Source organism: Equus asinus, chromosome 6 (assembly GCF_041296235.1).
Source record: "Equus asinus isolate D_3611 breed Donkey chromosome 6, EquAss-T2T_v2, whole genome shotgun sequence".
NCBI lineage: Eukaryota > Metazoa > Chordata > Mammalia > Perissodactyla > Equidae > Equus > Equus asinus.
Window position 1 is genome coordinate 9,009,249 of NC_091795.1, and position 16,683 is coordinate 9,025,931.

The 16,683-nt window shown below is 46.3% G+C and overlaps 1 protein-coding gene across 5 annotated transcripts in view; it reads right to left on the reverse strand.

The window, feature by feature from the left end:
• Positions 1–1,248: 1,248 nt before the first annotated feature.
• NCK2 (NCK adaptor protein 2) overlaps positions 1,249–16,683 on the reverse strand; it is a 143,507-nt gene continuing 128,072 nt past the window's right edge. For all 5 annotated transcript variants that reach the window (XM_070511538.1, XM_044773077.2, XM_044773076.2 and 2 more), the window contains one exon: positions 1,249–2,608. In XM_070511538.1, coding sequence (XP_070367639.1) covers positions 2,414–2,608 — 195 coding nt within the window. In that variant the 3' untranslated portion in view covers positions 1,249–2,413. The remainder of the gene's footprint in view (positions 2,609–16,683) is intronic.

The following is a 16,683-nucleotide window of genomic DNA, read 5'->3' on the forward strand; positions in this document are numbered from 1 at the left end:
CTTGACATTCCCACTCCATCAACAGGCTCATCCTGGACTGTTAAGTCAATGCCCCCTCCACTGGTCCACCTGTGCCAGGACGCCCCTGGTGCTGGATCCTTCATTATAATAACACTGATCTACCCCAGGCAGCTGGACTCTCCCACGGTGGTTTGGGACAAAACTGAACATAACTGTCAATTATAACTATAAGCTTTAAAGAAGTTCCTGGAGCCAAAATGTCATCTGTCTTGTGTTCTTGCATTGTTTCTTCCTGACTTGCCATGTGTCAATCAGCCTTTCAGCTGTCCAGGCACTCACTCTAGAGGGATTCTAGCATAACGTCAGGATGGAAGACACAACAGTGAGACCTGGAAGAGTCAGGAGGAATTGTTACATCCGTGAACAAGGTACGGCACAGAGGGGTTTTGTCCAGGGTCGTGAGCTGCCTCGCTCGCCTGGTTGTCTACTCTTAGGTAACTGGGTGCCCCAACCTCAGGTAACAGACACCAAACTGCTGATTTATCAGCAACCTTCTAATTTATATCAAAGGCAACAAAAGGATACAACTCATTCACAGGAAACAGGAATCATACATTAAGTGCAAACTCTCATGGAATACCATCTTTCTTCTGGAAGCCTCCGTATGCCGGCACTGGAAGGGTACGGCCCTGAAGCCAGATCTCCGGGTTTGCAATCCCGCCCTACCACGTGCTCTCGTGCATTTATTTGGTGCCTCATTTTCTCCATCTGTAAAATGGGGCTGACAGCCTCATGGGGTTGTGATGAGGAATAAACGGGGACGCCGTGTCTGGCACAGAGGGCGTGGTGACTCTGCGTTAGCTGTAATTAGCCCACGAGAACACAAACCCTGTGTTATGTGACTCTCTATTCCTCGTCCTGGTCCACTGTGATTGTTCGAGAAATGCATCCTGACTGAGCGAAGGAAAATGAGGCGTGAGCGAAGACCGGGGAGCTGGAGGTGGTGCGTCCAGCTGACCACAATTTGGTAAATATTTTTTAATAAGTAATTTCCAAAGAGTCAAGTTAAGACCACGCTTGAGATTCTGGTTTCTCTTGGAGTTTCACTAATGAAAATTTATTATTTCAATATACAAAAATGTGTTGGTAGAAAAAGAAAACACACAGGCAATAAATCTGTTAACCTCCTCTCTAAAAATGTCTCTCTCCAGGCACTGAGCATTCAGTAAATGCGGCAGTAATCACTCTCCCGTGAGTCAGTTTTCCCGAGGAGAAACACACACGTAGTCTTGTCATAATACTTTTTTTATTACAATATCCAAAAAACTGAGTATGCAAGTTGAGGAGGTCTCAAGACCCCTTCTTCAGTTGTAGGAATGTGCCATCTCAAGACTGTATATTTAAACTATAAAGAAGTTCAAATGGAAAGAGAAAAGAAAATGCAATTTCTTCATAAACATTCTGTATGTCTCTTACTACCAATCACATATTCTCTTGTAAACCCTGAAAAATTTCCCTGTAAAGCAAATAATATATATATATATATATATTTTGTGTGTGTGTCTGTGTGTGTGTCTGTGTGTGTCTGTGTGTCTGTGTGTGTCAAGTGTTGGTAGCTCCCCTTCCCCAAAGATCAGCTGTTTTCCTTAATCATCCGTATTAGTGTCAACAAATGGCTACAGATACATATTACTTTGAGAATTAAATACATAATTGTGAAATTTAAACAAGCCGAAGGGCAAGAGGAAAAAGCACTAGGCAGATGGCACATTTGGGGGCAAATTACCAAAACATCTGTCTTTCCAAGGCGCCGGTCCCTCTTTTGCACACTGCCTTTCGAGGAAATTCTTTCCTTATTGCAAGCACAGCCCAAGGCACTGGACAGTTCCTCCCCGCCCCCTCACCTGCTGGCTCCAGCACTGCCACCAGCATACACGTCCACTCCCTGCACAGTCTGGGGGCCACGGAAGGGCAAAGGACACGGGACAAGGGCTGCTAGGACCGGGGACCTCCCCACGAGCTGCCCAGTATGCAAGAGGACCCCACTTTTTGAGTGTGCTGGAGTGCACTTAATAACGGCAGCTTCGGTGCATTCAGACCGCGCCCAGCGTCCTTTGGAGGAGGGTTCTCTTGGCATGAACACCTGGAACAGACGAAGGCTGTTCCCAAAGGAGAAGGAATAAAGTGAACAAACCCGCCCCTCCTCCACCTCCCACTTTCCAACTGGCCGGACCGCAGTGGCGTGACCGTGGGGGTGAGGGCCTGGGACGGCCCAGGGGAGGCAGGTGGAAGCAAACCGACCTGGACAAAAAGATAAACCAGGCAAAGAAGCCAATAAAGGCCGCACCACCGGCAGAGCGGGCCCTCTGCAGGAGAGTGGGGCCGCCGCCGTCCGGGCATCTGCCGGCTCTGGGAGTGAGGGTGGCACCGGAGGCCTAGAGGTGCGGGGCCGTCACTGGAGCGCTCGGACGAGGTAGAGCTTCTCCCCATGCTCGCTGGTGAAGATGGGCGCCTTTTTGTAGTGTTCCACCAGCTCGTCCATGGTGTGAAAGCGCCGCTGCCCGATGCAGTAGACATTGTCCACGAGCTGCACCTTGAAATGCTTGTTCTTCCCTGATGCCTTGAGAGACACGGAGAAGTCACTGGGCTGGGGAGGAAACAGAACACAGGTTAGGACTGGGCTGGGCAGGAGACGTGGGAGCCATCCAGGTCTCAGAATGGAAATGCGGCCCGTGTGAATATCTAGGATGGGCCCTGATGTTCGGAATAACCCAGAGGCTGCCCAAGATTCTGACATTGTGAATCAAAGAAACATTAAAGGTTGCTGAGCAGAGTCTCAGTGCTAAATGTATTTTAGTTATCTGAAAATCGGAGACTCGTTATGCAGCATAGGACATGACACCAACGTTAACCTGGATGCTGAGGAAACTTGAGCTTTTCATTTCTAAGCTATTTCGGATAACCCAGTAATTTATACAAAGTCGTTTGCATATAGGCAGAGGCTAGAAATTTCACCTCCTCTGACTTCTACCACTGTTAGAAGTTAAGTCATCAGAAATTTTCTAATTCTAAGCTATTTAAAAATAAATACTTCAAGACCAGTGGAAAATTCTGGTTGCATTTTTAACACAGTTCATAGTCTCCTAGAGGGGGCTATACTATGGTTCAAGCACAGATTTTATTGAGAAATGTTTAAATTCTGTACCTTACTTATATTTGAATATGTTTTAGAAAGATATCATTATTTTTATTTAGTTTTGGTGAGGAAGATTGGCCCTGAGTTAACCTGTGCCAATCTTCCTCTGTTTTCTATGTGGGATGCCGCCACAGCATGGCTTGATGAGCGGCATAGGTCCATGGCTGGGATCCAAACCCGTGAACCCTGGGCTGCTGAAGCAGAGCATGCCAACTTAACCACTATGCCACAGGCTGGCCCTGTCATTATTTTTATTAAAATTGACCTTTTATCTCATTTATTGAAAAATTATGCAGGGAAGACACCGAATGAGGAATGCCCTTTGGGAAACATGTACTGATTAATTCAATAAGCAACAATTATTTATTGCACACAGACTACATGCCTGGCAGGCCACGCCCTGGGTATGCGTACGTGAGCATATGCATAGTACATATGCTCTACACTAGTTTCTCCTCTCACAGAAGTGACGATCCAGTGGGGGAAACGGATAAACATGGAGGTGGAAGGACAGTTGCAAACCATGGTTAAGTTCTATGAAGAGAAAGGAGAGAACACTGCCGTAGGGTAGGCTAATTCAAACGTGGGTGTGTGGCTGGGCCGGCATGGCCTCTGCAGAAACGAGCTGAGCCAGCTGTGTGAGTTGAGGGGCCGGTGGGAGCGCTGGGAAGTGGGACATCCAGTGAAGAAGGGGAGGGAAGACTCTGCCTCTTCGGAGGCACTAAGTGGCTGAGAGGGAACAGGAGGGACGCTGGCCTCCCTCAGTGGCCTCAGAATAAAAGCCAACCTCCCACCACGCCCAGCAGGGCTGCGTCACCTGGCGCCTGACTACAGATCCAATCGATGAGACGAAAGTGTGTCCTGCCCCCAGAACCATTTCACGTCTGTGTCCATCCTTTGTTCCCCGTCCTCGTCAACCGTTCCTGCAAGGTCAGCTCCAACGTGTACTGCCCCGAAGAAGCCTCCCCATGCCCAAGAGGAGAAGCCATTCCCCTCCTTGGCTGCTCTCCAGCATAAAGTTAACAAACTGCTGGGTAAAACTCACTTACATACGCGTCCTATCCCCTTCACTATGGCCAGGCCAAGTAGGGCCACATCTATCCACCACTACATTCCGCAGAGAGCCCTACAGATGGTGGGAGCTAACACAGCTGTGGCCTGAATCCCTACACCAGGCTTCAGCCTTTCCCGAGATTCAGGAACTTAACGGCTGCTGAGGATCCATCAGCCAGCCCCCGCTCCGCGTTCCTCCCACCAGGATAAAATTCACATGTGCCCAGGCCATTGTCTCTCACAGGGAGTTTACAAACATTTGATAAAACATGTGCAAAGCTTGCAAAACAAGAGACGACTCCATATAAACCAATGACAACTCAGGGAAATGGGTGTCTGAGAAAACTCAACTCTGGGAAGGGCTGCTGGCTCACCCACCAGTCACAGCTGTTAGCATAAAAGAATCAGAGACAAGCGTATTCATAATTTGTATTTATGTATCCCTCTGCCCAAAACAGACCAAATGAAAGCAAACCTTAGAGGGAAAAACTCCATCATATCTCCATGCTAAAGCCAGGGCATGATGCCTTGGAGGGAATCAAGGAAATGCCGGTGAGAGGAAGAGACAGGAAGGTTTATCTCAGATCAGGCCTCAGGAGCTATATCATTTTCAGAATCATGGCCACGGGGCTGGGGGGCGGGGGGGGGGGGGTGGGGGGGGAGGGCATGGGGACAGAGAACCTGACAATCATTTCCCCAACCAGATCTCTTAGAAATGAATCATCGTGAACCCTGATCTCAGAGAGGACCCTGTCAACCAGCACTATCAATACAATATTCTAAAAGCACAAAACGACATTCTAAGTAATTATTTGCACAATTCTCAAATCATGACTATTTTCACAGGACTGAACAAGATGGATGCAAGCTGGCCTCGGTATTCCCGGTCTGACCACCCAAGGTGGCTGCTGTGTATGATTCTGAAAACAGAACTAAAACAGGTGCTCCTGACAGGCACCCCACACATGAGCAGGGCCTGCGACATCAGCACCACTGTCACGGTCACTATAGTTCTCAGTCCCAGCAGATGAGAACTCACAGCGCATGGTGTACAGCAGTCTATACCAGCTCAACCCTTGCCGGAGGGCTTCAGGTTTTCCTTAAAGCCGTTTTTACTTTCAAGCATCTATTAACTTTTATAAGTATATATATTCTGTGCCAGAAGTTTCTGCCTTTAGGTAAAGATAGAGGGCGATCTCACCTTTACAGTTTGCAAAGCCAGGCAGTGTGCTGGTGTTACACGTAGTTTAATCAATTCAGAGATAAAGTGGCGTCCAAGTGGAGGGAGTACGTGAGTGAGTCATGCTAAGTATATGATATACCCAATTTTAATTAAGCCAAATGATCCACAGATGACTTTCTGAACAGGGAAATTTGCTTTTACTTTAACCTGTGTACATGTGTGCATGTGTGCTACAGCAGTGAAAGTGATGCAGCAGAGAAGGTAATTTTTAATTTCGTGGGCACCTGAGCAGAAACCTTGAAGTCAAGGATAGAGAATGAACTAAGTTTATGCCAAGCAGCAGTGCTGAACATATGGGGAATTCTCAGTGCAAGCTAAGATTTTCCAATCTGTATACCAAAATGCACTGCTCCGCGTTGCCGCTACACAGCTCTACATGAAGCCTGAAGATGAACCAGACCAGCAGTTCTCGAAGTGTGCTCCCCAGACCAGCAGCATCAGCACCTCCTGAGAATTTATCAGAAAAGCAAATTCTCAGGCCCTGCCCTGGAGCTCCAGAATCAGAACCCATGGTGGGGGCCTCAGCCATCTGCGTTTTAACCCCAGCCATCTGTGTTATTTAAGGAGCCCTCCAGGAGATCCTCATACAGTCTGAGAACTGAATGAGGCTCGGGCCAACCACCAGCAGTGTTTTCAAACATTCAGAGCCACGAGAAAAAGATGTGAATGTGATTGATGGGCTATGCAGACCCTCCAAGGAGGGAGCCCATGGCCAACCTCATCCCTGGCTGCGGATGCCTTCCGATTCTGTCCTAAGGAGTCTGGCCCTGCTCCAGACATTCCTTGTGGGGAACCTCCCAAGTGGGACAGCCGGGACACTGCTGGGGAGAATGTTCTAAGATCTCTTTCCTTCAAATTGAGCCAGACTCCTGGATCTGATGGAGATAGAGCTACTCCAGACCCCAAATAACACTGGCCCAGAGAGAGCTCGAGGCAAGGGATGAGCCACAGGAAAACAGGGCCAACCTCTCCTGTTCACTCTGCTGTAATCCCTCCAGGCTTGGCTTTCTGAAACAGACTCAGGAAGTAGGGTGGAAAAGGACCAGCCACACTCACCTCACCAAGCAGTAGTGTACTGGTCTTATGGCTCAGGACTCTAAACCTCAGCTTGTCAAAGAACCTTCACACTTCTGTGTTTCAATATCTACCTTGAGAAAGTGGAGTGGAACACATACAAGGCCAGCATTCTCTTTCCACATGGGTTTCTATTTCGGTGTGTTACTGATCTGAAGACACAGGCCCATACGAGGTTGTTAATATGAGCTTTCTACACTGGAGCACAGAGCTAAAACCTGCTGAGTGTCCCTCACAGAGGCCAATATGCCACAGTGATTCCTGAGGTGGAAAGAGTGCTGGACTTGGTAACTCTTAACAGGTGGTGGGAGTATAAGCCAGTACTATTGCTTTGTTAAAGAATTTCTGCATTATTGAGAAGTTGAAGACAGGCATTCTCAAGAACTCAAATTTCATCCTAGGCATGTGCTCTAGAGCAGTGCATGCATGTCTGTACCAGGAACGTGCTTAAGAATGTCTACGCAGGATTACTCACAAGGACCAAGTGCAAACACTCCTCATGTCCACCAACAGGAAAATGGACAAAGAGATGGCGTGTATACTTCATCAGACACTGAAATGGACGCATCAACATAGACTAAAATATTTCACAAGGAGGGTGGACCAGAAGAAGAAAGTGAGACAAGGAAAGCTGCAGTACGATACCATCTATAGAATTCAAAAGCAGGCAAAACTAAAAAGTGCTATTTAGGGATACATACATAGGTTTAAAACAAGAAAGAAAATGAATACCATAAAATAAAGGTAACAGTTGTCTCTGGTGGGAGGTGTGGTGCAATCAGGATGCACATATGGGTGTGGCACTTCTCGAGTGCCAGAAATGTCCTATTTCTTGATCTTGACCTGGGTTAAACAAGTACTTTTTAAATGAAATTTCCTAGGTGTTATGTGTCAGAAAAAAGAAAAATGTTTTAAAGGTGCTAAACCTGAAGCTAGAGAACCTGGCTCGGCTCTTCACCAGTCATGTGACACTGGCATTTACATCTTCAAATATTGCTTCTGCCTTCTTGTCTACCTCACCCCTCCACCCCACCTACTTTTTTGGGACACCAATTATAAGTGTGTTAACCCTTTCTCTTGGTCCTATACATCTTAGTCAGTTCAGGCTTCTATAGCAAAATGCCACAAACTGGGCAGTTTAAAAACAACAGAAATTAATTTCTTACAGTTCTGGAGACTGGGAGGTCCCCGATGAAGTAGCTGGCAGATGTGGTGTCTGCTGGGGATCTGCATCCTAGTCCACAGAAGCCAACCTCCTGCTGTGTCCTCAGCACGCGGGCCCCGAGAGCTCTCCGGATGCTCTTTGATGACGGCGGTAATCCCACTCGCGATGGCTCCACCACCCAATACCCCTGCACTGGGATTAAGCTTCAGCATAGGCATTTTGGGGGCAGAGGGACACATTCAGTTCATAGTGAAACCTCTCATGCTCTCTTCTGTATTTTCTATCTTTTATTTTTTTTTGTCCTAAAATCTCCTTTCCTTGGAGCTATCTTCCTGTTTACTAATCCCTTCTTCAGCTGTATTTAATCTGCTGTAAATCCACTGAGTTCTTAATTTCAGTTATTGTATTTTTTAGTCCTATAATTCTTTTTTATTACTTCAATTCTCTGCTCAAATTTCTCTTGCTGAATTTCTTGAACCTATCAATCCACATACCTTCAAGACTACATTTAAAAACTCAAAGTCTAGACTACTTAGGTCTGTTTGTATTTCCCCCCCTCTTTATTTTTGGCCATTTAGTGTTGTCTCCTGGTAACTTTTCTTTGAATGCTACATATTGTCTACGAACAACTGAAGACACACTCTGAGGTTCTCAACGGTGTCACGTCCTCCAGAGACGATTTGCTTCCGCTTCTGCACTCAGTTACAGTGGGGCAGAGCACCGGAATGCAATGAGGGATAGAACTGATTACAGTCTGGTTTATTTCTAGTTTGACTTTGCTCCTACCAGATATACTTTTTGGTGTCCCTACTAAAGGCCTGGATTTTTTTCTGGGGCCTGACCTCCTTGGTGGCCCTGATCTCCAATTTTGGCCCCCAGCACTGCAGACTACTGAAAGTCCACTTATTTTCTGTGTTCTGTTTGTTTCAGCGTTTTGTCTACTCTCCTAGGTGGTTTCAGCAGAATTGTTAAGTCTGTGGGAAACTAGTCCACCATTACCAGAAGTGGAAGCTGGTCATGTGACACTCACAAGTCGTAACTTGTCCAGACTCCAGTTCTCCATCAGTCACACTATGGAGAAGCAGGACGGTCGGTCACCTCACAGGCTGTGGCGGCAGGCTGCCTGAGTTCACATTCTGGCTCCTTTACTGACAAGCTTTGTGACCTTGGGCAAACTCCCCAATAGTTCTCAGCCTCTGTTTTCACAACTGCAGAATAGAGATAATTCCTGAAAGTGGGAAGAGACTAGGACAGTTTATTAAACTACAATGATGTCAGCAGTGCAACATCTTTGGGGAGATATTAAGCAAACACCGTCAGTCAGTGGCCCTTTTTAAAGTTCCTTTTATGAAACTTTATAAAGACAGCAATTGGCATCTCGTCAATTTTTTAAGATTTCCTTCAATTAAAATCTCTAGAGAATACTTTGCAAACCAACTAGAGGAGGTTTACTGCAGAAGCACCACACTTTACTCCCCTTGCGAGCACGCTGTCCTCATTACCCGTTTACATGCGTCTCTCCTTCTAGACTCCCAGCTTCTTTGGGGAGAGGCTCATCTCTATCTCATTTTTATATACGCAGGAGACAAAAGCTGGGCCTGATACTCACTGAGCACTCACCAGATGGGCGCTGAACTGACGGCAGAGGAGCGACCGAGAGGCTGTACCCACCCCTCACGCCTGCCCCTGTCTGCGAGGTCTCCTCCTGATTCTTAGCAGAGGGACATGAACATTACCAACATGACAGCTACTTGTTGGCTCTCTCTTTAAACAACAAATGATAAAGCGGGGTCTCTTGAACTTTAATTTTTACTTCCTATTGTCGCCTTTTTTATCTATTATAGTCCCGTTTTCTATCTGGGGTATTGTACTATTTGTCTATTGCTGTGTAACAGATTACCCCAAAACTCAGTGGTTTCAAAACAAACATTTATAATTGCAGTTTCTGTGACTTACAAATTTGGCAGTGCTGTAAATCTTAAGCTAGAACCACCCAACTCCTATTGGGTCGTAGTCAAGATGTGGGCTGAGGCTGTAGTCATCTGAAGGCTCCACTGGGGACGCAGGATCTGCTTCCCAGGTGGTTCGATCACATGAACCACCCAGGAGGCCTCTGCTGCTAGTCAGTGGGCCTCTCCACAGGACTGCTTAAGTGTCTTCACAACATGGTAGCTGGCTCCCCCAGGTCAAGTGATCTGAGAGCAAAGCCACATGCCTTTTACCATCCAGTCTTGGAAGTCACCTGTCACCACTTCCACCACATCCCATGTATTAGAATGAGTCATTAAGTACAGGCCCTGCTGACGGGGTGCTCAGGCTCCATGCTTGGAAGGGAGGAGTATCAAAGAATTTGTGGACATCTTTTTTTTTTTTTTTTTTAAAAGATTTTATTTTTCCTTTTTCTCCCCAAAGCCCCCCGGTACATAGTTGTATATTCTTCGTTGTGGGTCCTTCTAGTTGTGGCATGTGGGACGCTGCCTCAGCGTGGTCTGATGAGCAGTGCCATGTCCGCGCCCAGGATTCGAACCAACGAAACACTGGGCCGCCTGCAGCAGAGCGCGCGAACTTAACCACTCGGCCACGGGGCCAGCCCCTTGTGGACATCTTTTTAAGCCATCACAGGTATCACTTGTTAAAACTTTCTCCGGCCGGACTGTAATCTAACTAGCCTCAGTCCTGTACCATCTTCTCAGTTTTGAAACATCTACCTTCTCTTCCAGCCTTCAGTTCCTGCCTCTGTGCTTCCTCCCACTATCTACCTTTTCCTGCCTTTCCATTCTCCAAACACTAGGCATGTTCAGTATCATTTCTCTTTGCTGAATACTGTGCCAACTTTTCAAATTTTCTAACATCAGAACACTTCTTTCTGTTATCTCCTTCTGATTATTCTTCAAAGGAATGATTTTTCTGTTCTCATAGTATTTGAACCAGAGGTTCTGAAGAATTATCAGTTAGCATAAGCTATTCAATCCACCCTTCTTTTTAGGAAGTCATTTTCCAAGTGGAATTTGAGGACAATAGATTGGTAGAAAACCAAACTCTCTCAGGGCTTTTATTATTATATCATTATTATTTTTGTTTAGGTTTTAGGTCCCTTATTTGACTATAACCCCTCAAGTACAAAAACCTGATGCAACTCCACATCTCCACACTGGGATCAGACGAGGTGATCAATAAATGCCCTGACTTACGAATTTCCGATCGTGACCATCTCTTCCATTATTCCTTCCTTCAGGTAAGTCTCACAGCCCACCTCTTTGCCCTTTCTCCTCCCAACAAGTGAGCACTTTCAGAAAATAAAACCAAAGAGTACTCTCTTTGATACTATTTCCAAAGGTTCACCAACTTGATCCATTATTTCAAACACTTGCTCAAAAGCCCCTTTTGCATTTTTATAAAGCAGATGCCCTGGTCAAATATTTCTCTCCTTTACTCAGGATTTAATTACTATTTTCTCATTGACAGAAAAACCCGGAAGCCAAGAACAACCTATAATATCCTTTCTTTCTTCCTCCATCCGTGATAGCTGAAGTATTAGTACGATTTTCTTCTAAGCACAGGCTGTGAAGGAGTAGCAGGGGAGGAAAGCCCATGCTCCCAGGCACTCCTGACCCTTTAATAACCTTCAACTGTGGACTTTGCGGACCGATGAGAGCGGCAGTGCCCTTCAGCAAGCCTCCCAGTGGACTCAGACGGCTTCTGGTCAGGCTGGGCTTCAAGCAGTTTACACTCACAACACTCTCTCGTTGGTTTCTTATAAAAGGTGCATCAATTCTTTAGTTTGGTACATGGATATTTTTCTTCCTCTTTTTACTTATTTAAGTAAGTAAGTCTTTTGTGCAGACAATAGTTTATTTACCAAAAAAATTTGAGAACCAACGATTTAGAGGCTAATCAAATTCCACTGATCAATATTCTCTGTTCTTATCTCAGAGAAGCTGCCTTTCAGTTTTCTCATCCCATCGATCACTCTCCCTACCTGTCCAAGATGCTCTCTTTTAATCAAAATTGACTTACTGTCTATACTTGTGCCAGCAGCTGTCAAATGATACTACTCTCTGTTTTTACATCAGATTATCTTTCAGTGGCATTTTCTATTCTCCTAGAAATGTGTCTCTGAAGTATTGACCCCACAGGCCTACAGATAATCCACACGTGACATGAGCAAATATTACTGTTCTCACTGGCTTCAGAAATAAATTTATTTACATAAATGAAGAAAAAGCAATCATCAACCACAGAACAGCCCTCGCAGTCCCATCCACCTAATGTTTAAATGAAAGAGCTCACTGTCCAGTCTCAAGTTAGAATGCATATGTTCGTTATCCCTGCCTGCCTCCGAATGTATCTCCTAAAGTTAAATGTGAGTACCTCAGAGCATGGACTTTCAGAAGATCGTCCTTGTCATTCTTTGTCATGTCATGTGTGACTGGTCAATAGTAAGTGATATTCAGTAATTCAGTTCAGAATTTTACCGTATAACACAACACTGTTCATAAGGGCCGGAGCCAATTTCATGCTCCACAATTCAGTGCTTCTCAAATCGGAGCATCAGAACCACTCAGAGGGCTTGTTTATAGCGAGGGTGCCTGCTGGGCTCCACCCCGGATTCAGACTCAGCAGGTCTGCGGTGGGCCCTGATATGCTACATTTCTAGCAAGTTCCCTGGTGATGTTGATGCTGCTGGTCCAGGAACCACACTTTGAGAATCATTGCCATTGAGGCTGAAGACAAGTTTAGCTGGGTGTTCTCCCAGTTGTTTGCGGAACCACCTGTGCTTGGTTCTGTTCTATTTCGAATGACTCCAACATAGTGGGACGTTTCAACAAGGTGAAATAGAAGGCAGTAAGGAAGAAAGCAGGGAGCAGGCCAGTTTGCACACAATTCCACTATTAGCTACTAACCACTGACCTAATGGATAATGAATGAACTGCCGGCTGTGTTGTTATAGCGTGGGGGTAACTGTTGAATTGCTCTGCGCTGGTCTTGGCAAGTTAATCTAAGTGAAGCTTAGATTAAAAAGTTAAGCGCTGATGAAAATCAAAATCACAATGAGATACCACTTTGCATCCATTTTGCTTTTTATAAAAAAAGAACAAAAAAGTAGAAAATAACTGTTGGCACACATGCAGAGAAACTGGAACCCTTGTACAATGCTTGTGGGAATATAGTATGGTGTAGTTGCTGTGGAAAACAGATGGCAGTTCCTCAAAAAATTAAACAGAAATTACCATTTGACCCAGCAATTTCACTTCTGGGTATATACCTAAAAGAACTAAAGGCAGGGACTCGAACAGCTATTTGTTCATAGCAGCATTACTAAGAATAGCCAAGGAGCGAGCCCCATGGCATGATGGTTAAGTTTGGCGTGCTCTGCTTTGGTGCCCTTGGTTCACGGGTTTGGATCCGGGTCGTGGACCTATACCACTCATCAGTGGCCAAGCCGTGGCAGTGACCCACATACAAAATAGAGGAAAAGTGGCACGGATGTTAACTCAGGGCAAATCTTCCTCAGCTAAAAAAGAAGAAAAAAAAAAAAAAGCCAAAAGGTAAAAGCAACCCAAGTGTCCAACAACAGCTAGAACTGTTGTTCAATGGATGATGAATGGAAGATGAATGGATAAACAAAATGCGGTATACACATACAACGGAGTATCATTCAGCCTTAAAATGGAAGGACATTCTGACACATGCTAGAACACAGATGAACCTTGAGGACCTTCTGCTATGTAAAACAGGCCAGTCACAAAAAGCAAATAGTGTATGATTTCACCCATATGAGGTACTTAGAATAGTCAAATTCATAGAGACAGAAAGTGGAAAGTTGCTAGGCGCTTGAGCGAAAGAGGAGTTAGTGTTTGATGGGGACAGAGTTCCAATAACGGAAGATGAAGTTCTGGAGAAGGATGGGGGGTGACAGTGCACAACAATGTGAACGTATTTGATGCCACTGAACTTACACTTAAAAATGGTTAAAATGGTAAATGTTATGTTATGTATGTTTTGCCACAATAAAAAACATTTAAAAAAAGTTTATGTGTTAGTGTAAAAAGATTCGTGACAGTCTGGTGGAAACATCAGAATCGTGACGGAGGAAACCTGAGGATGGGCCAGGGAGGGCGCGTGCTACCGAGGACGCTGACCTGCAGCCGTCGGCGCCGCAGGGGGTACGGGGAGGGGGCGAGGGTCGCGAAGCTCCTGGGCACGCCTCCCAGCCAGGGCACAGCGGTGGACGAAAGAACCCATCACTCTCCTCAAATCTCCTGCAACACCCGGCGACCAGTTAACGGCTTGTCCTGGGGGGCTGCAGCTGTGGGAGACACGGCTCAGACACAGCTCCTGAGCCGAACAGTCTGCTCCCCGCTGGCCTGGGGTCAGGCAACAATGATCCCTGAATGTTACATTCTTGTACGAACCACTTCTTTTTCAACCTTCTAAAAATGCTACCATGATACCGCTGGCTCTGGCTGGCACACTCTCTGGGCCTCTGAGAACATCTGAAATCGGCAGTATTTGTAAGATATCTTAGAAACCAAGTCTGTCGGGAGATAGCTCCCTTGCACACATCTTGAGACCAAAATGTAAACATTTCTTGTGGAATTCCTTCTCTAAGTTGCAAAGGAATTGTTTACAAAGGACACCTGGTCAAGACCCCTGGCAGGGATTACGTGGTCCTCTGTTTAAGGAGAGAAGTGATGAGCTCGCGTTCCAGGCGCTTGCCTGCATACAGGAAAGAAATGTGAGCCAAGCCGGAGCTGAACTGAAACCCTCCTCCACCGGCCCAGGTTCCTCAAGTTCTCACTCTCAATCCTGAAGGCTAGAGATGGCCACCGTGCTGCCCCTTCACCAGGGGAAACCACATCCACAGCTGAGAGCACCCTGAGGATCGCAGTGACCTGCTGGGACCCGCGCTCTGTACCTGCCTGCGTGCGCCTGTGCCTGCACGTGGTTAAGAACAAAACAAAAGGTATGGTTCACGGAAACCCTAACCGTCTCCCATCGTCTCACAGCTAATTCAGTGGAGTGGTCAGATCACTGGGGGCTAAGCCCACTCTGACCTCTCCTGCAAACCAAAGGGGGAGCTCATGCAAAAGACAAACACGTTCCCATCATTTCTACAGTCACAGCTAAAAAGAAATAGAGTAAAGGCACAGATTGACACTGGTGCTACCTGTGTTGGCCACACAAACCTTTCTAATACATTAAGTGCTAAAAATTTTTTGACCCAGTTTTAAAAAAATTTCCATTACAGCTTTAAGTATTTGGGAGGAAAAAACATTTCTGACAGGTACTAGCGATTTTACATGAGAGCAATATAAATATTTAGATCAAGAGAGCTAATGATCTAAGGGATTTTTAGAAAATATTTCGGAATACTGCTATGGATGAATTATTTACCTTGACACATTTTTCCTTTTTAGTTTGGAAGAGTTGTTCTTCAGTTGTCAGTGACTACTGGATGACCACTGCTGCCCCATTATGCTTGGGGAGGCCTGAAGAGGGGGTGTCTGGACCCCCTTGTGCGGGCCACCGCGTCTGATCCAAGCTAACTGGCACATTAGCATGACCCAGGGAGACAACGAGCAAGGAGAGGACCCGGGAATCGCTGGCACTCTGCTGTGGCTGGCTGCCGACTCCCATACGGAATCTACGGGCACATTCCGGATAATTAATCCATCGGTTAATGTGTAGAGTATTTCTGGGAGTCCCCCCGAGGTGCTAGGGACTTGATGGCCAACAAGATGACACAATAGGCACTCTCAGTGCTGATATGGCCTTTGACAGGGAAACGCAGCCACACTCAGGGGTGGTTACACCCTAGCAGAAGGCCACTGTGTGACCTGGGAGCACAGGGAGCATGCGGCCCAGGCCTGCGGGTCGGGGAAGGCTTCCCAGAAGCAAAGAGAGCCAGAATGAGACTTGAAAGATGTGTGTACATTAGACTGGAGGTGGTGGGGTGGAGCAGGGAAGGGGAGTTGTATTCTAGAGTTTTCCAGACGTGTGTGAAGGTCTGGAGGAAGACAGGGAGGAGTCCAAGAACCTGACAGAAGTGCAGTATGGCGGGAACACAGGTGCAAGGAGGGAGAGGGCGGTGGGACGCTGGCACCTGGAGAGATGCAAGGCCAAACAGCAGAGAAGCTCCTGAGCTGCCACCAACGATGTCAGTGGGACGGCCAGCCACCTGCTACCTCACCACCATCGTCCAGTGACCGAGCTCGCTCAGCTCACCTGCACTCGCCACCCTCACATGTCACAAGTTAAGCAAGTTTTAGGTAACAGACTGCTCTCTGTTCTTTGTACATTATCTCCTGCCAAAGAAACCAAAAAATGGATTTAGTACTATTTACTTTCTTTTACATACAGAAATCAAACTGTATCCAAAGCCCTACATAATGATGTTTTTTGAAGCTGAGATGCCAAGATTCTCAAGTGCCTTCTGTATTCTCCCAAGGGCAGTGATTCTTGGCCTGTCGGTTGCCTGCAATTTTACCGACGCTGTGCTGACTTGGGAGCTCCAGGCAGGGCACTCACTTAGCAAACCAGTACCGGTCCCGCCTTCACCTGAGGCCAAGGGCAGTTTAGAGGCCCTCATTGGGGCCTGAAATAAATTAGGAACGACACTGGGCAGGTTTGCCACTGATTATATTTTCAGAATTAGCTTTAAATAACACTCTTCTTCACAGATTCCCAGTAAATGGTGTGGGTTTTTTTGTCTGTTCGTTTCAAAGGCAAATATTGAAGCGTCAGCCAGGGCCAGTGAGGCTGGGGTCTCCGACGCTCTGACCCATCTGAGAAGCAGGTGAACAAATCAGGTGACGAGTGAATATGTAGAAAGGTGCCCATACTAAGTGATCCTTCAGGCCCTTCTGGTTTTAAGGATTAAATTTAAAGTTAGAAATATTATAAAGATCTAGGCTTAAAACTTTCATTAGGTACTGGGCAAAAAGCCTGATAATTAGAAATAACATTATTTTGCAATTGGAAAGATGC